We start from the raw sequence: 22,701 nt of genomic DNA on the forward strand, positions 1-22,701 counted from the left end.
CTTCTGTACAATTTATATAAGCACAAGTGATGTAATACAAAAATGATCAGAATGCAAAATTCATGGTTCAACTGTTTTATTAACCTCAACATCTGGAGTTTATAATGTCACAGGTTCAGATTAAGTACCTCAAAACAGTGGGAGCTTTATTGGATAACCCCCAAAACCGGTTCCAGGGTCACAGTGAACAATTAATCCGCGCTCAGTCGTTAAGATGCAGGCAGCACGTAACATTCGTGCTGCCTGGGGATTTACATGATTGCTGCGAGCAGGCAGGCCTACCTGCACTGTTCAGTGGCTGCTCACCAGCAGGGGGCCCGATATCGCACCACTTAAAGGCGGCCTGCACCTCTTATTTGCAAAATATAAGATGGGGGTCTGCACAGAGTCTGGACGGAGATCAGACATCGCACACGTAAAACATAAATGCAGGTCCCATCCCTATGTTTACAAACTGTTGTGTTATGTTAAAACATTGAATAAAGATTGCGCACTATTAAATCCCACATCCTCCATTCTGCACGCCAGACCTCACCAATCGCCGATCTGAGTTTGTACCAGGCCTGCGAGAGAGCGTGCGCCAAGGTTCTCTGCTGATGCACTAGAGGCCTTGGTGCAAGAGGTGGACAGAAGGAGGGGCATACTGTATCCGCAAGGGGACTAGAGACCCTCCAGACATATGCTCCCGAGGCAGTGGGAGGCAGTAGGGATCGAAGACAATGCCAGACACAGCACCAAGAACATGGATGCAGTGCAGAAAGAAGTTCAAAGCTTTGACACGAGTGGTCAAGATGAGTGAGGTGAACTGTTAAGTGGCATCTCCTACCAACTGCACCACTAGCCGTATCCACAGCTCCACGCACTACACCCCCCCATCACCCACCTACCAACAAACTCTTTCAATCAGTACTCAACTCTTCCAATCAGATGCTTCCTCTCACCCTCAAACATTACGATTGTTGCAAGCCGTACATCCACAACTCACAGGTCACACACACTGGCAGCTGTTCAACCACAACAGACATCACCCAAACATCTTGCAGGATACTCACCAATACACGCCCCACTTTCCTGCAGGAGAAGGTGGCGCATAACAGGAGGCAGCAAGTGGCAGTGGCTCCATGGAACATGAACCTGCTGTCCTCTCTCAGGATGACAGCATTCCTGTCCCACCCCTGCCACTCTGCCAATGCCCTTGCTGTTGCCTCTCAGCTAGCCAGCCCACTCCCTGTAGAGTAATGAAACTTTATTATAGGAACATAGGAACAGGAGTAGGCCATTTAGCCCCTCGAGCCTGTTCCACCATTCAATGAGATCATGGTTGGTCTGTGACCTAACTCCATATACCCGCCATAGCCCCATATCCCTTAATACCTTTGGTTAACAAAAATCTATCAATCTCAGATTTAAAATTAATAATTGGACCAAAAGGGTTAGGAGCAGGAGTAGACCATTTGGCCCTTCGAGCCTGCCCCGCCATTTAATGAGATCACGGCTGATCTGATTTTTACCTCAACTCCACTTTCCTGCCTTTTCCCCATATCCAATGACTCCCTTGCTGATCAAAAATCTGTCCAACTCATCTTCAAATGTATTCAATGACTCAGCTTCCACAACTTTTTGGGGTAAAGAATTCCAAAGATTCATGACCCTCTGGGAGAAGAAATTCCTCCTCATTTCCATCTTAAACGGGTGACCCCTTATTCTAAGACTATGCCCCCTAGATTTATATTGCCCCGTGAGGGGCAACATCCTCTCAGCATCTACCCTATCGAGTCCCCTCAGAATCTTATATGTTTCAATAAGATCTCCTCTCATTCTTCTAAACTCCATTGAGTATAGACCCAACCTGTTCAATCTTTCCTCATAAGACAAACGTTCCATACCCGGAATCAACCAATCAATTGAGCTAGCATCAACTGCCATTTGCAGAAGAGTGTTCCAAACTTCTACCACCCTTTGCATATAGAAGTGTTTCATAACTTCACTCTTGCAAGTCCTGGCTCTAATTTTAGGCTATGTCCCCTAGTCCTAGTATTCAAGTATAGGAGACCTCCAAAAACAGGTACAAATGCATCAGCAGCCAGAAGCAATAATCCAACAACTAACCTGTAAATCCCGCATGGTCCCTTTAAATAGCACTGGTGGGTGGGGTCCTCCATTCTGTTTAGGACATGTTCAGCCGCACGAGGTTAAGACAGTGTGATGGCTGGAGCATTGTGTTCCAAATTCACATCTGTCCCTTTAAAATCAGCGTTGCACACTGATTTACCACATATACTCCTTACTTTACATGCTGCTGGCGTTGGTTATCTGCACGTGCGCAAATGCCTTTACCAAGATGGCGTCCGGCCCACGTCATGCAAGAAGTCTGCGTGCACATTCCGGACACCTTTTTGGGTCCTTAGGAGGCCGCGCAGCGCCTACAAAATGGGGCCTACGCGGCCCAATTTATAGCCCAGTGAGTCATATTCCTTCACTCAGCCCTTGCACTGTTGGGCAACATATGCTGCGATCTGTACAATAACCTTACATAGGAACAGGAGTTGGCCATTTAGCCCCTCAAGCCTCTTCAGCTTTTACCTCCAAGGCTTTTAATCCATCCTCTTGGGAACCAGAACACTGACATATCCTAAGTCTGAGATTTATCATAGGGGCACTGAATCAAATTTAGAATCGCATTATGAAAAAAATAAAATCACATTGATTTACAATCATCATTAAAAAATCACTCTGATTTATAATCACCATACAAAAAATTTAAAATCATATTGCTTTGTCACATTATTAAAAAAGTGCAAAGTCACTAAGACTTTTTTAAACCAAGAGATGCTCCCAGCTGATAGTTTCTGCTGATTATGAAACTCCTTCCAGTTTCACTGTCCAACCATTTTCTGAGGGGAGAGTAAAGAGAGAAATAGAGGACAGCAAGACGAGAATGCCATGCTTGGGAGAAACCTTCCATTTCAGTGGCTGTGGAATTCCCAGCATTGTCACCTGGAGAGAGAACACAAGGACATGAACAAGAGGACATTCAATCCATCAAGCAGGTTTCTTCCCCAGACCACGTACAATCCACTCTACCATTGAGTCTACACAACCATTTAATCTCCTGAGGAAACTTTTACAAGTCCCTCCCTGTTTCCCACAGGTGAATCAAACAAATTCCAACATCCTTTCGACCAAGTGCTCATCTGGTTAACTTCCTCAATATGACATTATGGTAGTTCAGCTGTTCAGAAACCTTCATGTTACATGCACCATTTAGACTTCTCTATCTGTATTCATCCTTTTAACGTTTGATCGAATTTATAGCCAGATATATCCAGATACTTATCTTTTAAAAAATGTTATTTGACCTAGCATTAACCGCTTGAACTGGGAATCTATTCCATGAACAGATCTATCAAATCTCATTCATCTGCAGTGAGACTCACTGATTCCATTTTAAAATTGCAAGCTATCTTGAGCATAAGGAAAAAAATGGATGAGCTAGAAGTGGTGGTAAATAGGGATCTAATAGAGTTACTGAAACCTGGCTAAAGGTGATGAATGCAGAACAAATGTGCAGGTTTATGTGTATATGGACTTTCAAAAGGCGTTCGATAATGTACCACACAATAGATTTGTTAGCAAAATTGAAGCCCATGGGATTAAAGGCACAGTGGCTGTGTGATAGTAACAGACTTCAGGAGCGCATAGATTGGTGAAATGGGCAGACACATGACAGATGAAATTTAATGCAGAGAAATGTGAAATGATGCATTTTGGTAGCAAGAATGAGGAGAGGCAATATAAACTAAATGGTACAATTTTAAAGAGGGTGCAGGAACAGAGAAACCTGGGGGTGTACATACACAAATCTTTGAAGGTGGCAGGACAAGTTGAGAAGGCTGTTAAAAAAGCATATGGGATCCTTTATAAGCAGAGGCAAAGAGTACAAAAGCAAGGAAGTTACGCTAAAGCTTTATAAATCATTGGTTAGGCCCCGGCTGGAATACTGTAGCCAATTCTAGGTTCCATACTTTAGGAAGGATGTCAAGGGCTTAGAGAGGGTGCAGAGGAGATTTACTAGAATGGCACCAGGAATGCAGGACTTCAGTTATGTGGAGAGACTAGAGAAGGTGTGGTTGTTCTCCTTATAGCAGAGAAGGTTAAGGGGAGATTTAATAGAGGTGTTCAAAATCATGAATTGATAGAGTAAATAAGAAAAAAGTGTTTCCCTTGGCAGAAGGGTCGGTAACCAGAGGACACAGGTTTAAGATTCGGTAATTAGCAAAAGAACCAGAGGCAAGATAAGGGGAAATTTTTTTACGCAGCGAATTGTTATGATCTGGAATGCACTGCCTGAAAGAGTGATGGAAGCAGATTCAATAATAACTTTCAAAAGGGAATTGTATAAATACTTGAAGGGGAAAAACGTGCAGGACTATGGGGAAAGAGCAGGGGAATGGGACTAATTGGATAGCTCTTTCAAAGAGCCGTCACAGGCACGATGGGCCGAATGGCCTCCTTCTGTGCTGTATTATTCTATGATTCCATGTGTGCTTCAGGGAAATTAGAAAAGAAGGAATGGCACTGTTTATCAGGGTAGGTTGCTGAGAGGAAAGAATTGGGAATTGGCATAGAATCCCCTTGGGTGGATCTGGAAGATAGAAAGGGGAAATAAATTACAGGCAGGAATAATGTTACATGCCAGCAAAAAATAAAATGGAGGTGGATGTACAGCCGAGGAAAGTCATGAAGATGAGTAATAAGGTCTCAGTTGCAATCATAGCAAATTTTAATCTTCTTGACATAGACTGGGACTTGCAGTAGAGAGAATCAGGATCTGTGAGGTAGTTTATTGAAGCATTTAAAGAATCTTTTCTTAAACAGCAGGTGAAGCAAACCAGAAAGGGATGAGCAGTACTGAATTTGCACCTAGCTAATGAGGAGAGAACAATAAGACAAGTGAGGGACCATTTGGGATCCAGTGATCATAAAAGTTAAAATAAGTTTAAGTGAGAACAGAACTATTAAGAAATTGCATTTCAGGAGAGGAGAGAAGATGAACTGCTGTATGAAAGGAATAAAATAGGAAGAAGTATTGAAACGGAAGAATGTGGAAGGAAACTTTTAAGGAGACATTTTTTTACATTGCAGAGTTAGTTTATCCCAGGAACTAACTGAGGATGTAACAGGAAATCAAAACCAACATGAATGGAACGGGATGTCGTCGAAGGCATCAGGTGAAAGGAAAGGCATATATAAATTCTGAAACATCCAGGGAAGGAACAGGAAGGAACAAGGCAGAAAGAAGTGAAAAATCAAGCTGATGAAGGCCAAGAAACTGACGAGAGATGAAATACAGGAAACATTAGATGAATATAGCAGAAAATATAACAGGCAATAGCAAAGCATTCTTTAACTATATCAGGAGTAAGAGAAGGGTAAAGAGGGACTTTGGATCAGTCATGGTAGCAGGATATAGAGAATTTGGATTCAGGACAGTTCTTTTGATAGGCACAGCATTCGAGGACCGGGAAACACAGTTTAAAGTTAAGGGTAACAAAAGAAAATAGGAAATTCAAGCAATTCCTTTTTAGTAAGAAAGTGATAGAATTGTGGAACAGATTACCAGCAGGGGTAATGGAACCCCGGCAAGTTTTAAAAAGGACTGGATGAATTCCTATTAAGAAAAGGGAGTATAGGGATATTAGTTCTAGAATCACAATAAGGAAACTGAGGCGTGGTTTGGAAGGCTTGCTAGATGGACCAATGATCATCTTTTGTGTTTGAATGGGTTTCTGATCTATTTCACACTTTTGATTATGTAAATCCCATACCTAACATTTCTCTAACATTGACAACTGTATTCAAATATTCACTATGTTGTGAGCAGAAAGAAATTGCAGTGATAAACGACCAAGAAAGAACTAGTGAGTTGGAAAGAGAATGAGTGGGAGAAGTAAAGGCAATCAAAAGTATTGAGGGCCAAGGAACTGTCGATACCCAGAGACAAAGACTAAGGTGTATTCAGAGTGACAAGAGAGGAACATAGTTAAAGAAAAAAATATAAAAATGAGATGAAGGAATAAAGAGCATAAACAGAACAAGTAAAAAGCAAACATTAATGAATTAACAAGACAAAAAGAAACAGGCACAGAAAGAAAAAATGAGGAAGGATTATCAGATAACTCAGCTTTGTTATAATCTTAGAACAATAATTACAGGACTTGAGTAACTTCTTTGTATATTTAGCAAAGTTCTAGATAAATACCAGAGGCAAAAGCAACAATGGAATTTCACCATCCATTTGTCCATGGGACTGACAGTAGTCACGGAGAAGTCTGTTGTCCAGCCCCTCCTGTGGTGCCAGAGGAGGCAGCTGTGAAAACGCCCCAAGAAGCAAACATAGAAAGAAACAAATCCTAAATACTTACCTTGGTGTCTGGTGAGATCTTTGGAGATTCCAGTTCTAGGATATTGTCAGCGGGCCACTTTGTGAACACTGCATAAACTGTAGATCCCTTACTGGTGTACCTACAGGCAAAGACACATCGCAAATGTGAACACTGAAGTAAAAGCAGAGACTGCAGGGAAATGTGACTGAAGAATAACAGCAAAGTCACAACACATTAATATTCCTACAATAACTGTTAAGCTGTCTGGCTGATTCTTTGATTATTCGATCCATAAGAAACTAACCAAAGAAATCAATAAGACTATTGAACTGTTTAATTTAATAACTTTTTCTTTCTCAATTTCCCCTAAAGACACTAAAGTCAGTTACAATAAATTCATTATTTAGCACAATTTATACTCATTTTAGGTTTTGCATACCCATTATACATCAATACTGAATGTTGGTATTTCCAAGTCCACAGGTATTACTGAACACAAAAAGTCAGTTGCTCGGAAATTAATTGACAAAGATTCATGGGGAACATGAGTGCTGGGATTGTGCAAAGATACAACTGAAATGTGAAAGAAAAGATAGAAGCAGAGTCTCACGAAATCCAATTGACATAACATCACTTCCACCAAATTAATATTTAGCAATTGCACACAGGTACAGTAACTGTAGAATTCTAGACTGTCCTTAGGGCATTTTCACTGCTCAGGGCATAATCCATGGGTCTTTAGCTTTAGTTCAGTAGGCCCATGGCGAGAATCACCAATGAATAATTTCGCTCAAAAGTAATGATGGTTGGGAAATGATGATGAACAAGTACCGATACATAATATGCTGCTACACATTTGGCACCAGTATGAAAAGCTATATGTGAGCTCCCTTGATGGCTGTCAGTAACTGCACTGCATGGTGTGAAAGACTATAAGTGCATTGCAGGAACTTCAAAATCTCAAGACTGACATTCAAATGCTACACTATGTCCCAGTTTTCCAATTGAATTTTATTATATTGGCACCAGCAGATACTGAGTAAGAAATATACTCGATCAGAACAGATCAGGATGTTGCTGTAGAAACACTAAAGTCAATCCACTTAGATTACTCTCTGAAAATTTGTCTAATATTTCTTTTTTAACATTTGTAATTTTTCTTACTTTTGTTGACCAAAATCCTTCTTCTTTCTTCAAACCCCTCCATGGCCACACCCCATCCCACCCTACCTCAATACTCACTTCCAGCTGTATATCCCTGCACACACCATCCACTCTGTGTTTTCCTTGTTCCACCACTCTCTCTGCTCCACTGTCAGTTGCTGCTGCTTCAACCACTATGCCCCTGCCCTCTAGAACTCCCACCCCCACCACCTCTGACCTGTCACCTCTCTTTCTCTCCCCCAGCCTCTCTTTTTCCCTTTCCCCCTTTTGCTTAGTGTCCACTCTTTGTCCATGGCCCTCTCTGCATGTCAGCAGTGCAAAAAGAATGCAAGTTGTTGTATATTTCTTGTTTTGTCTTTAAACATGAAGTGAAAGTGTAGATAAGTATGAAGAATGGTGCACTAAAGTGAATGGAAAAGAAACAGTTGTGCTATAGTTAACCCTGATAGACATACATTAGTAGCGTTCTCCATCTGAACTCGCCATGGTTTTGATGCATATATTGCATCACCATTAACACGTAGCCATTGTCCGAGGCCACGCAATCTTTCTTGGAAAATGAGAGGGATCATGCCATCTTTGGTCGGACCAATGTTGAGCAGTAAGTTGCCTCCGTAACAGACAGTGTTCAGTAAATTCTGAGAGAAAGAGGAAAGAGAGAGATTGAGCTATTGTCCAATTGATCCATAGTTCCCATTCTAATCCTTGGCCTCATAACAGCAATCGCACACTCAGTTTTTTCACATGTTCACAACACCAAACACATTCAGAGAATTCACCCCATTACCATTGTCTACACCACCCCATTTTATGCTGAATAAATAGATCTAATTCCATATGCTTAACTAGCTTCAAACGGTTAATACCTTCACGAAAAAATGTGGCAAACTTTTTTCTATTTATTTGCAAAACCCATAAACATTGCCGTAAATCGTGTCAAAGCACATCATGATGTCACTCAGGTGTGATGAAAATCCTAATTTATCTCACAGCTCTTTTCTGTCCCTAAAAAATAAATGGTTTGTCAGACACTTTTTCACATGAACTACCCCTTTTTAAATGTAAAGAATTACTTTTTGCTGCTGATTGTTACAGCTCGTCAATTTTCTCCCCTCCTCCTCTAACGATGTTGGCTCCTTGCAGAAGTTGGTTTGACAAACGATTTTCAGTACCTTAATCAAAACCCTAATATTCATCTGCAAGTGGTGGTATTGAGAATCAACAGTAGGGGCATCACAGCTGAACCCAACATCCATGCACTCTCAGCATAGGCCGCTTGTTGGCAATCAGAAGCATCCTTCCCAAATTCAGGGGCATTCAGGCCAATTGTAACATCTCAGCACAGACTGGGAATCAAACCAGGAACCTTCCTGATCTAAATGACTCAGATACTCAGTAGATAAACTCTCTGATTCACTTAGGCAGTTTTTGTGATCCTCTTGTTGGCAAACCAAACTCACACCAGGGTGCTATGAACCTTCACCTGCATTTATTTTCATTCTAGTGATGTTCACCATTGATTAACCAGGAGCACGTACACTGATAATGGATGGCAGGTCCATCACTTCACTCAGCTGCATGTTTCTGCGATATCCCCATGACCATTCGTCAATCGAGGTGCACATCTCCCATTTGTGGTTTTGCAGCTTGCTTGGGCTGAATTTGTCCTGACAGTTGTAGAACCCGCCATGTTTACAGCGACAGCCAGCTCCCCAGCGGTCATTGGTTACCACAGTATCCTAGCAACAGAAATAAATAGCAACAGTAGAAGACCAAACATTTTTACAAGTGTATGTGATTTGGAGGGAGGTGGGAATGATTTTAATAAATCCACCTGCATACCTTAAGATGTGATGCCAAGTAACTTCCTGGGGAATAGAGAGAACATTCAGGTGTATAAGAGTGCTCAGAAAAGACAGAATGGACAAAAAAGGTGGTGTAACCCTATATGTCAGAGACATCTGGGAAGTAAATGAAATTGATCCTGTAGGAGGTAAAAAGCTAAAAAATGAACATCTCTTAGTGCGAAAAAAAAATCCAAGCTAACTCAGGGGGGTATTCTATAGACAACCAGGTTAGCATGGATATGAGGGCAATTTGCTCTACGAAGAGATAGGAATGGCATGTGAGAACAGGAAAGCTATTTTAATGGGACACTTCCATCAACTCAATACAAACTTTGGAAAATCCAAGCAGTTTGGAGTTAGAGTTGGTAAATGTAATGCAGGACTGCTTCATGACTCAGTGCACCAAGGCAGCTGGAAGAGGCAGTGCTCATCTTGCACTGGTATTTGTAAATGATGCAGAAAACATACACAAAGTGGAATTTGTACCAGCTCTGGGGGGCGGCAACCACAGAATGATCAAGTTTAAGATGATCTGGAGTCAGAAACATCCAAGACCAGAAGCCAAATACATAACTTTAAATCAGATAAATTAACGCAAGTATATAGTGGGGGGGTGGGGAGGGGGGAATTGTTCAATAACACTTCAGTAGAAGGCAAGAGTAACACCTTTAAAAAATATAATGCTAAATAGGCAGGGTAAAAATGAACCAGCATCATCTAAGCAAGCCTGATCCCAAACAGATTAACAAACAAGTGAGATTAGAACATGAGAGATAGGAGCAGGAGTAGGCCATACGGCCCCTCGAGCCTGCTCCGCCATTCAATAAGATCATGGCTGATCCACAGTCATCTGAGGTAGAGAATTGCAAAGATAAACAAACAAAGACTAACTCCACAAATGCTGCAGGGAGCAAGGGGAAGGGGACAGTGGGATGAATACAAGAAAACACTAAAATATGTTAAAGGTGATCACAGCAGCAAAGAGAGACCTAAAAAAGGGCATAGCAGCTGAGGCTACATAAACAGTAAAAAAAATGTCAATACCAGGACAGTAAGAGGGGAGTCAGAATAGAAGTGAAAGCCAGTAAAGATGCAAACAGACTCAAAACTGAGGACAAGCACAAAATAATAAATATTCTGAATGATTACTTCCTCCAAGTGTTCACAAGCGAAGAGATGAACAATATGCTCCCCCACCGCCGCCCCCAAAAAAGGTATCCCAAGTAAAATCGATGACTTCAATAGAAGTCCTAGAAAGGCTAAAAGGGCTCAAAACAAATAAATCCCTGGGGATTGATGGTATTTTCCCACAGTGCTGAGAAAGACTAGGGAAGGGATTTGTGAGGTACTGACAAACATTACGAGCGAGTCACTGGACACTGGGGAGGTACCAGTAGATTGGAAACAGACTATTGTGGTACACATTCAAAAAGGGTGGCAAGACAGACGCATGCAACTACAGATCCATTAGTCTTACTTTGATTCTATTTAAAATAATGGAATTAATTGTTTGGAGTAACCTGAGAATTATCTGTACAATAATAACCTAGTTAACAGCAATCAACATGGATTCAGGAAGAGAAGATTCTGCCTGACCAATCTCCTCGACTTCTTTGTGGAAAGTCTTATGATATGGTGCACCTACACTTCCAAAAGGCTTTTGACAAAATTCCATATGAAAGGCTATTAGTTAAACTCAAACCGGTGGTGATTCAGGATAAACCTTAGCAAAGGATAAGAAAAAGTCCAAAAGGTGAGAAACAATGAGTACTCGTTAGAAGCGTTGTGTTGGAGCGGGAGGAAGTTCTGAAGGGGTGCCTCGAAGCTCAGTGTTAAGACCACAACAGTTTCTGATTTACATAAATGATGCAGATTCAGAAACTCGATGCAATGTAGTCCAATTTGCAGGTGATACCAAACTAGGAGGGGCGGTGGAATTGGAAGAGGCAGCTCAGAAACTACAGAATAAGCTGGACAAACTAGGCAAGTGGGCAGAACAATGGCAGATGAAATTTAATGCAGACAAATGTAAAGTGCTGCACCACAGGAAGGAAAAACAGGTGGCACATGTACTCCATGAATGATGGAGAAACAGACAAGGATGAAGCCGAAAGAGACCCAAGAGTCTTGATACAGTCAAGACTAAACACGCCTAACCAATGCAGAGCAGGAACCGACAAAGCAAACAGAATGTTGAACTACGTAATCAAAAGAGTAGCACATAAATTAGAGGAGGTAGTGATCAAACTGTACAGCGCTCTGGTCAGACTGCATCTTGAATACTGTACCCAGTTCTGGTCACTAAGAATCAAAGGAGATATTCAACCACTGGGGCAAAGCCACAAGGCTGATCTGTAGTATCAGGGGTCTAAGTTATGAGGAACGACCAGAGATACAAGAGCTTTTCAGTATGGAAAGGTGATCTTATAGGAGGTATAAAAGATAGTCAAGGGAATGGCAAAGGTAAATCTGGAATATTACTTACAATTAGGTTGTGCGAGTAGAACAAGATGATACAGATTCAAACTAATAAAAGGCAATTTTAGGGCTGAGATCAGGAAATGCTCCATTCACACAATGGGGTCATTTTAACTTTCAGTGATGGCGTAAAACAGGCAAATATTGGATCAGGCATCCATTATACACCCCGTCTGATTTTCCTTCAATGGATAGAAAAATCAGGCGGGTGTATAACAGGCGACCGGTCCAATATCGCCCATTTTATGCTATCAACGAAAATCAAAATTACCCACAAAAAGTGATCAACACTAAGAATGGACTTCCAGAGAGCAGTGGAGGCAAAAATATTGGAATAGTTTCAGGAATAATTAAATGCCACAATGGAGGGATTTTAGGATCTTTCTGGTGGATGAATTTAGATAACTGAATGGCCTTCCTTAATTATAATCCTCCGTAATGATCTTGTGAATTTTGTTAATAATTACCTTGACAGGGCTATCATTATAAAGCCAGGCCAGAAATCCAGTGGAATTCCAGTACCAATCTGGTGCTTCCCAGTCTCCATCTGACCAGATTATATCTGGTTTATACCTGTCAGGGGGGAAAAACAATTTCCAGTTATTCCAAGAGTGTGACTATGGAAAAACAGATCTGATTTACCAGTGAGAAATGCAGCCTATAAAAATGGCTCTCACCTTTGGTCGTGGTGGCAATTCAATTGTACAGAACTATAGCACCTTAACCAACTTTAATGCAACGTCCAAATTTTCCCTTAAAGACAAAGAATATGCCTACTGTGTTTGTAATGATATGATTAATGACACTGTGATGTTGGTACCATCAGTCTGTGTCTACCCTGGATCCGTTTTTACCTGGAGTTAAAAACTAACCAAAAGGAATTGCAAGAAATTCATATCATAGTAGATATATGCCTGGAAATTATGCTGTAAAATGTAACTGTGCAAACACCTCATTATTTGAGTGGAAATCATTTGTCTGCTATTTTAGCAGAGATGTTAAACCATTTTGAAAAAGGAATTTCATGCTTTCATACACCAATATCATACTGTATAATTTCCAGGCCAGTTTACTTACACAGGGCAAGCTTTCAACTGAGATAGCTTTTTGGCAACCAAAGGTATTAAGGGATATGAGCCAAAGGCGGGTATATAGAGTTAGATCACAGATCAGCCATGATCTTATCAAATGGCGGAGCAGGCACGAGGGGCTGAATGGCCTACTCCTGTTCCTATGTTCCTAGATGTTGGAGTGAGTTATTCTTGTCAATTTTAGAATTAAATCTGCCTGAAAAATTCTCCAATACATGACACACCCCTTCACTGACCACTGCCCTCAACACCATTTAAGCTGATGGTTCCAGCTGTAAAGCAGGTAATGGAAAGAGCCACTTGTAATGTTTGAGTCTACCTGGTAATGGCAAAGAATGAATTCAGTCTGAAGTAAATGCCATCTCCCTGTGCAAACACTCTGCGTTTGTCAGTAATCAGATGCACTCACAGACAATATTGCAAAACTCTAACATCAAGACCACCATATCCCATTACCTCATGACCAGATCGTGCAGCTCTGGCAGTGTTTTTTCCACAACAAATTTCTGGGTCTTGTAATGGTTCTGTTTATCGTACAAGTAGAGAGGGTTAAACCACTCAAAGAGAGAATGGTACACTCCATAATATAAATTCCTGTTGCAACAGAAAAATAAGTTTGATACATTAAATTTCAAAAAGCACCATTAACTTCTTTTTTAAAACTTTGACAAATAATTGGAAAAAGAACCATAGAAAACAACTATAAACCTTATTACTCCTTTGACAGGGTAGGTAGGGCACCAGCCGGAGATTGTACTAGAGAAGCAACTGGAGCCCACAGAGCATTTGAGAATCCATAAGGTTATAAAGATCAAGAGGTGTAGCAGTGAGGGGAGGCAAAGTGAGAGTCATGCCTCCAATGCACTGGCTGAGACTGTACTGAGAGAGGAGGAGAAGGAGAAGGACAGAGAGAGCTACATGAGGCAGACAGTGGGCTTTGAAGAGTGCTTGAAGGACTTTCTGCGGTTTAGCTGGGACATTATCCCCAGCAATGCATTTCAATGGCTCAGGCTCAGTGAATAATCCTCGGTCTTTGAGAATAGGAACCTCAGCTAAATGTTAACAGCTTCCTTTAGCGATTCCTCTTTCAGGCTCAGTACAGCCTTTGACTAATTTCATGAGTTTCTTTCTGAAGTTTCAAAAGCTGTAAATGGAAATACTGCACTTTTGGCAACTTAATCAGCAAGTTTCACTTTAGCTCTCTTCATCGCTATGGGGATATTCCTGTTGAATTTAGAAGATATCACAGAAAATAAAATAAAGGCGTTGATTTTATGGATGTTAAACCATTAATGATTATAATACATTGCTGTTGTGTTATTTAGCATTTCGTAAATACCAGAAATAAAAAGAAAATCACATCACCAGAAAGTGTGTTTTAGGACAAGGAGGCTGGAAGTGTCTGCATAGTTGCAGGGGGTTCCCAGCACAGGAAAATCTAAACACATTGGACCACGGTACTAATTCCCAGAGTATTTCCAATTTTGCATTAAATTTTTGGCACTGGCTCAAGACGGCAGATTTCGGCACCAGTCTGTCCACATTCTGTGGGCTCATCATGGGTTTCAAATGTCAAAATGTATCAGTGTGATTATAAATACACTGCAGTTTCCCCAAATACTTAAAATTAAGTACAAACCGTTTTCGAACTGCAGCTGCCAGATCACCCACCAGATCTCGATGCGGACCCGTGTCAATTGAGTTCCAGTTCCAAGACACAGGCGATCCCCAGTTTGTGAAACCTTCGTGGTGTTTGGTCGTCAGCACCACATACCTGAAATCACAAACCACAGGATAGAAAGCTGTTGGGAATTACACAGGGTTACAAACATTTAATACCAATGTCCCTGGCACCCCTGAATAGATCCAGATTAACTGAGGAGATTGAACAGCAGTCTGTGACATACTGCTGTTAATTCAAAGTAACGTCAGCCTTATGAGAAGAAAAAGGTTAAAAAAAATCTTTGCACAGATTGATACTTGATGTTCTCTTCAATTCAAGTTTTATGTCTGGCTTTTAAATAAAAGTTTTGTAAATTGAAGTAAGTTCTATGGAGATGTTGTTGTGTTATTCTAACCAATATATTTTCTGAGGCCACACAAGTGACATTAAGAAACACACACACACAAAATGCAGCAACAAATCTGCAAGAATGATGTAGCTAACGTACAGATTTAATGTGATTCTGGGAGAGTTATTTAGGTAACTGAATCTAGATTTACAAACAACAGCACTAAAAAGGGACTCTTCATAGAATATACCAGTCCCTCACTGAGGATGTGGAGACAGCCAATTTTCACCTCGTATGAAAGGCTGTAGTATGTTTCCCTATAATCCATTGCAGATTGAATTCAATCAATCTTGCAGTGACTGTCAAAAATATAATGTTTCAGCGAGGACATTACGGACACATCAACTAAACACAACATTCTAGCCATCAAGGTCAGACATGAAAAGTGAGGTGGGATCTTCCACACATCAATAGGACAGACTTCATTTTTAACAATATATAAAAATAATGGATGTATACAATGGATTGCAAACAAAATAACCTCATCTCTGGGTTCAGATGCAATAATCTCATTTACAACAACATCGGAACCCCTTTAGTTGTATTTTCCTGTATTTGCTCCACACATCTATCATCATCAATACATTTTACTCCACTATCCAGTAATGAGCCCAGAACAGGGGGATTTGATGGAGTACAAACCTCATTTGGGATGAAGTTTGTGGGAGCACAGGCTATATTGTTGGAATGAGGGATCAAAAGTTCTTCCATTTTGATGACTGATCTCTGCCAGAACAGTGATCTGTCTTATCTGTTTTCAGAAGCCGATAAGCCTACTGTGTGTTTCCAACATTTTCTGTTTTTACTTCCAATTTCCGGTTTTTACCTCTATCGCTAGCATGGTACACCTCTGATTAATTTATTGAAGGAATAGTTCATCTTGATTTGCTTCAGTTTTCACAGTGGAGAAGGAAGATACAATACCAAAGATTAGTGAAGGGTAGAATGTTAAAATAAACATAAATAAGGCACCTGATGCCAAGACAGTTTCCATTAGAGCATATTATAAGAAACGGGCAAGGAAATTGTAGATGCGATTGCTCCACTCTTCTGGACCCACTGTGAGCAATGCCATGAGGGAATCTGCTAAATTCTTATTAATATATATATAATAAAGAGTTTAGCAGATTCCCCCTCGGCATTGCTCACAGTGGGTCCAGAAGATTAGAACTAATGCATCCACAATTTCCTATATATATAAAAATGACCTAGCTTTGGGAATAGAGGGGAGTATATCCAAGTTTGCAGATTATATAAGCTAGGAGATATGCTGAATTGCGAAGAAAACAGAAAATAAATAATTAGCTTAATCGTGTGAACGAATGAACGATGGTAGATGCAGTCTAACATAAAGTGTGTAGTCGGACGCAAGAATAGCAAATAGGAGTACAATCTAAATGGTAAAGCATGGGAAGGGGGGTAATAGATGAACAAAGGCATCTAGGGGTTCAAGTACATAAAAGTCATTAAAAGCTAGCCTGCAGATACAAAAAGCAATTCAAAGATCAATGTTATGCTCGGCTTCATCACAAGTTTAGAATACAAGAGCAAGGTAGTCCTACTGCAATTATACAGAGCACTGATCAAACATCATTTGGAAATAATGTGTTCAGTTTTGAGCACACACCTTAGGAAGGATATACTGACCTTGGGGAAATTCAGCAACTATTCATCAGGATGACCTGATGAAATGTATCCCAGGACGTTATGGGAGGTTAGGGAGGAAATTGCGGGTCCCCTAGCAGAGATATTTGAATCATCCACCGCTACAGGTGAGGTGCCTGAAGATTGGAGGGTAGCAAATGTTGTGCCTTTGTTTAAGAAGGGCGGCAGGGAAAAGCCTGGGAACTACAGACCAGTGAGCCTGACATCTGTAGTGGGTAAGTTGTTAGAGGGTATTCTGAGGGACAGGATCTACAGGCATTTGGAGAGGCAGGGACTAATTAGGAACAGTCAGCATGGTTTTGTGAGAGGAAAATCATGTCTCACGAATTTGATTGAGTTTTTTGAAGGGGTAACCAAGAAGATAGATGAGGGCTGTGCAGTAGACGTGGTCTACATGGACTTCAGCAAAGCATTTGACAAGGTACCGCATGGTAGGTTGTTACATAAGGTTAAATCTCATGGGATCCAAGGTGAGGTAGCCAATTGGATACAAAATTGGCTTGACGACAGAAGACAGAGGGTGGTTGTAGAGGGTTGTTTTTCAAACTGGATGCCTGTGTCCAGCGGTGTGCCTCAGGGATCGGTGCTGGGTCCGCTGTTATTTGTTATTTATATTAATGATTTGGATGAGAATTTAGGAGGCATGGTTAGTAAGTTTGCAGATGACACCAAGATTGGTGGCATTGTGGACAGTGAAGAAGGTTATCTAGGATTGCAACGGGATCTTGATAAATTGGGCCAGTGGGCCGATGAATGGCAGATGGAGTTTAATTTAGATAAATGTGAGGTGATGCATTTTGGTAGATCGAATCGGGCCAGGACCTACTCCCTTAATGGTAGGGCGTTGGGGAGAGTTATAGAACAAAGAGATCTGGGAGTACAGATTCATAGCTCCTTGAAAGTGGAGTCACAGGTGGATAGGGTGGTGAAGAAGGCTTTCAGCATGCTTGGTTTCATTGGTCAGAACATTGAATGCAGGAGTTGGGATGTCTTGTTGAAGTTGTACAGGGCATTGGTGAGGCCACACTTGGAGTACTGTGTACAGTTCTGGTCACCCTATTATAGAAAGGATATTATTAAACTAGAAAGAGTGCAGAAAAGATTTACTAGGATGCTACCGGGACTTGATGGTTTGACTTACAGGGAGAGGTTAGACAGACTGGGACTTTTTTCCCTGGAGAGTAGGAGGTTAAGGGGTGATCTTATAGAAGTCTATAAAATAATGAGGGGCATAGATAAGGTCGATAGTCAAAATCTTTTCCCAAAGGTAGGGGAGTCTATAACGAGGGGGCACAGATTTAAGGTGAGAGGGGAGAGATACAAAAGGGTCCAGAGGGGCAATTTTTTCACTCAAAGGGTGGTGAGTGTCTGGAACGAGCTGCCAGAGGCAGTAGTAGAGGCGGGTACAATTTTGTCTTTTAAAAAGCATTTGGACAGTTACATGGGTAAGATGGGTATCGAGGGATATGGGCCAAGTGCAGGCAATTGGGACTAGCTTAGTGGTATAAACTGGGCGACATGGACATGTTGGGCCGAAGGGCCTGTTTCCATGTTGTAACTTCTATGATTCTATGATTCTATGATACCCGGAGATAAAGGGACAGTTATGGTCAGAGACTGGTTAAACAACAACAACTTGCATTTATATAGCACTTTTAACATAGTAAAATGTCCCAAGGCACTTCACAGGAGCATTATCAGACAAAATTTGACACCAAGCCACTCAAGGAGATATTAGGTCAGCTTGGTCAAATAGATAGGATTTAAGGTGCATCTTAAAAGGAGGAGCGAGAGGTAGATAGGCGGATAGTTTTAGGGAGCGAATTCAAGAGCTTGGGGCCTAGACAACTGAAGGCAAGGCCACCAATAATGGGGTGATGAAAATCAGGGGTGCACAAGAGGCCAGAATTAGAGAAATGCTGAGTTCCCAGAGGGTTGTCGCGCTGGAGGAGGTTACAGAGATAGAGAGGAGCGAGGCCATGGAGGGATTTGAATACAAGGATGAGAATTTTAAATTTGAGGCATTGCTAGACTGGGAGCCAATGTAGGTCAGCAAGCACATGAACTTGTGTTATATTCTCTGGTAATGAGGAGACCAAGGCATGATTTAAATAGGGTATTTAAAATAGTGAAGGGAATTGATAGGGTAAATGGAGAATGATAAATGGAGAATTACCTCTTTCTGATAACGAAACCAGAGGTGACATAATCTTGTTATCAAGCTAAGCCGGTTAAAAGCAAAGCAGGAAAACCTATTTCACACCAAGGGTTGAGAATGTGGAATGCACTGCCCCAGAAGGCTATAGATGCAAAGTCAATTGAGCAGTTTAAAAGAGCAATAGACACTTGGGAAGTCAGATATTAAATGTCACCCCTCTTAATATCTCCTTTGCTAGCTTGTTGTCAATTTTTGTCTGGTTACGCCTCTGTGAAGCAGTTTGGGGACTTTTTATCATGTTAAAGGCACTAAATTAATTGCTGTTAATCGATATGGAATAAAATTGCTGTTAACGGTTATGGAATAAAAGGCAGGAAATTGGAGTTTAAAAGAGCTGTCATGATTAACAAAAATGGCACAGCAGGCTTCATGACTGGAGTGGCTTACTCCAGTTCATATGTTCCTACTGGGAATCAAAACATCCCAATATTTTGAGGAAAACATTTGCAGTGTGAATGCAGGGAAGAAATGTGTTATTGGGGAAGCTTCTCACACCAGAGGTTAGGGAACAGGCTGGGGAAACATGACCAAGAGTAGAAAAGAAAATTAAATTTCTAGGGATAATTCTTTTTGGGGTAGAAAATTGGCCGGGCCTGTTTTTGGGCCCAAAATCGGCACTGCTCATGCAGGAGGCCAGAGGTTGGGCCAAAATTGGGTCTCAGACCTCATTTCAACAATTTCAATGAGCTGTTGGTGCCTGGCGTATCTCCACAGGCAGTTTGCCATTGCAGCACATGAATTTCGGGTGGCTCGTCTCGCCGGCAGCTCCCCCACCCATGAAGGATATACCAGCCTTCGAGAAAGTCTAGCGACAATTCACCAGCGTGATACCTGAGATTGGCCCAGAATTGGTAGTCAAAATAACAGTGAGGCAAACGGCGCTCACCGTTATTTAAGCGCAAATCGCACAGCAACTTCAGGCGAGGGCAGATGCGCGGCTAAACAAGAAAATCCGGATGTTGCTATTCGAGATACGTTGCTCCACCATTAGCTTTGTGAAAACGGCATCTCTCTGTCTGACTTACCATTGAAATATGTTGAACAACGTGACATTCCTGTACTTGCAAGGTAGATACAAACTAAACTCGCCACAGAAAGTTAGGGCTTGTCCAGTTCCGTCTAAGTACCTTTTTTAATGGCATGATAAATGTTAACTACTGCCAAACAACCTCTTTGGCACTGAAAATTAACTATTACAAGTGTGGAGTCTCAGTCCTTCAGGTTTTAATTGTTGTTGGAGAATTTTTAAATTTAAATTCATTTTTTAAAACTTCTCCTGTCTCTTTTTTCTCTCTCTTAATCCAATCTTTCTTTCCCTCTCTTTATTTCTTTTTCTGTACCTGATTTGATATTGAATTCACTATACTAATTTACACTTCCTTGTTCAGACTCTGCGCTGTTTTAACCAAGCACTGGGGTTCATTTCTAGAGGGATAGAATTGAAAAGCAGAGAAGTTATGCTGAACTTGTACAGAACCATGGTTAGACCACACTTGGAGTAGTGCTAACATTTCTGGTCTTCACACTATAAAAAGGATATAGAGGCACTGTAGAAGGTGCAAAAAAGATTTACGAGGATGATACCAGAAATGAGAGGTTATATCTTTCAGGAAAGATTGAATAGGCTGGGGTGCTTTTCTCTGGAAAAGAAAGACTGAGGGCTAACCCGAAAGAGGTCTTTAAGATTATGAAAGGGTTTGATGGGGTAGACGTAGAGAAGATGTTTCCACTTGCGGGGGAGACCAGAACTAGGGGCCATAAATATAAGATAATCACTAACAAATCCAATACGGAATTCAGGAGAAACTTCTTCGCCTGGAGTGGTAAGAATGTGAAACTCGCTACCACCAGGAGTAGTTGAGGCGACTAGCACAGATGCATTTAAGGGGACGCTAGATAAACAGATGAGGGAGAAGGGCATATAACCGGCTACAGCAAATTCTGGGCCAATGCGACTTTCTTCAGTGACGTGGAGATGCCGGTGATGGACTGGGGTTGACAATTGTAAACAATTTTACAACACCAAGTTATAGTCCAGCAATTTTATTTTAAATTCACAAGCTTTCGGAGATTTTCTCCTTCCTCAGGCAAATGTTCCTCAGGTAAACATTTGCCTGAGGAAGGAGAAAATCTCCGAAAGCTTGTGAATTTAAAATAAAATTGCTGGACTATAACTTGGTGTTGTAAAATTGTTTACAATTCTTCAGTGACGGCAACTCTTACCCCGTCTAGCTAACAATGTCACTCTGGTCCCACAACATGGGATTGACTCTTAATGCTCTCTCAAGTAGCCTCACAAACCGCTCAGTTGTAAAAATAATTAGTACCAATCACATTAACAAGAAAACCATAATATGGCTTGGTGGGTGGGCACAATCACCAAGGACTGCAGTGATTCAAGAAGAAGCCCAACACCACCTTCTCAGAATATCCAGGGGTGGGCAATAAATGGGGCCATGCCAGCGTTGCTCACACCCAGAACAAAAAAAACTGTTGGAGTGTCAAAGGTCACTATTAGGATAGGGAAAACACTCCCTACGGTTTGAAATTGTGACTTATTTTGATGTCCGGTACTCTGTAAGCACAGCTCCGCAGGCATTACACTGCTTTGCAATCTCCGCCACTCTTGATGATTCCTAACATTTGCTGGGTTTTGCAATCTTGTACCTGGCTCCGGATTCCTGGATCAGTTCCGCCCACTGATCCGGATCGAAGAACTCCGCGGTAAATGCCGGAGCGAACTCGCTGTACTTGAATCCCGGTGGGTAGTTCTTTATCATAAACTCCACATAGTTGAGCCGATGCAAACCTTCCCAGTTCCACCAGAACCACTCGCTCCCGTAGCTGGGCACGGAAAAGACTCCCCAGTGGATGAAAATCCCAAATTTACTCTCGTCGTACCAGGGGGGCAAGGGTCTGCTGTCCAGACTCTTCCAATCCGGCTGGTAGCGGCGATCGGGGGCAGCCCCCGGCCATAAACACCCAGTAAGACAAATAAAACTAACAAAACTCTTCAACCCCATGATCTGCAATTCGCACTACTTGTAAACAGGGGCGGAAATAGTCTCTCGCGTTACTTCACTCTTAAAGACTCTGCTGCAACAAAGTATTCAAATGTTACAATTGTATATTTCCATTTATTTCCAAACTCCGGGTGTAGCTCTGTACAACATCCTCTCTCCCCCCAGACTATCAGACAGCAATTTTTTCACCTTTGAAGGTTTCCGGCAAATTATGATCGTTGGACAGGAATTAGCCTTAAAGTGGCAATGTCTTCACCACAGAGTGCGAAATCTTGGAGGTATCGTTTTCACCCTAAATGTTATCACTCACAAGTAACACCACGATATGGTCGGTGCGATGAAAATAATTGCGTTGTGTGTTTCATAAACCAAAAAAAAGTTTTCTCAGACACTGCCCACCCACCCCATTGTAAACAATTTTACAACACCAAGTTATAGTCCAGCAATTTTATTTTAAATTCACAAGCTTTCGGAGATTTTCTCCTTCCTCAGGCAAATGTTTCAAGACATGTTTCCACCCCATGACATGTTCCTTGAATTTACTGCGGGATTGAAACGTGTAAATTGCACCCAAAATTACACCGATTCCTGCGCCCATTCCACTGATACCTATTTACCTCCAAATTTACTGCTAATCTCATTAGCATACGCCAGAACGTAAAAATGGGTGTAAGCAAGCAAAATCATCGTAAGCAATCGGGACTTGAAGAAAGCACCCAACGCACAATATATTTTAAGTATGAAAATCTTACAATTT

At 41.4% G+C, this 22,701-nt stretch overlaps 1 protein-coding gene and 1 long non-coding RNA gene across 3 annotated transcripts in view; one reads left to right on the forward strand and one right to left on the reverse strand.

The window, feature by feature from the left end:
- LOC137342813 (uncharacterized) overlaps positions 1-22,701 on the forward strand; it is a 192,544-nt gene that overhangs the window by 58,161 nt on the left and 111,682 nt on the right. The gene's annotated exons all lie outside the window — the stretch shown is intronic.
- LOC137342545 (tissue alpha-L-fucosidase-like) lies at positions 60-22,100 on the reverse strand. 2 transcript variants are annotated; one of them, XM_068006489.1, is made up of 8 exons: positions 21,589-22,097; positions 14,606-14,740; positions 13,423-13,560; positions 12,343-12,448; positions 9,089-9,289; positions 8,002-8,188; positions 6,426-6,526; positions 60-2,997 (listed from the first exon to the last, which is right to left on the reverse strand). In XM_068006489.1, the coding sequence occupies exons 1-8, from the start codon at positions 21,942-21,944 to the stop codon at positions 2,857-2,859; spliced, it is 1,365 nt and encodes a 454-aa protein (XP_067862590.1). In that variant the 5' UTR covers positions 21,945-22,097; the 3' UTR covers positions 60-2,856. The 2 variants fall into 2 exon arrangements, with proteins under 2 accessions (XP_067862590.1, XP_067862589.1); XM_068006488.1 differs by lacking the exon at positions 60-2,997 and having other exon boundaries at positions 6,431-6,525; positions 8,006-8,188; positions 21,589-22,100.

Source organism: Heptranchias perlo, chromosome 26, assembly GCF_035084215.1.
Source record: "Heptranchias perlo isolate sHepPer1 chromosome 26, sHepPer1.hap1, whole genome shotgun sequence".
NCBI lineage: Eukaryota > Metazoa > Chordata > Chondrichthyes > Hexanchiformes > Hexanchidae > Heptranchias > Heptranchias perlo.

Coding starts and splice junctions, on each gene's coding strand:
- LOC137342545 (XM_068006489.1), bottom strand. CDS start 21,944: ATGGGGTTGAAGAGTTTTGTTAGTTTTATTTGTCTTACTGGGTGTTTA. Junction 14,741..21,588: donor ATCCAGGAATCCGGAGCCAG/GTACAAGATTGC, acceptor TTGTGATTTCAG/GTATGTGGTGCTGACGACCA. Junction 12,449..13,422: donor CTGCACGATCTGGTCATGAG/GTAATGGGATAT, acceptor CCCCCCTGACAG/GTATAAACCAGATATAATCT.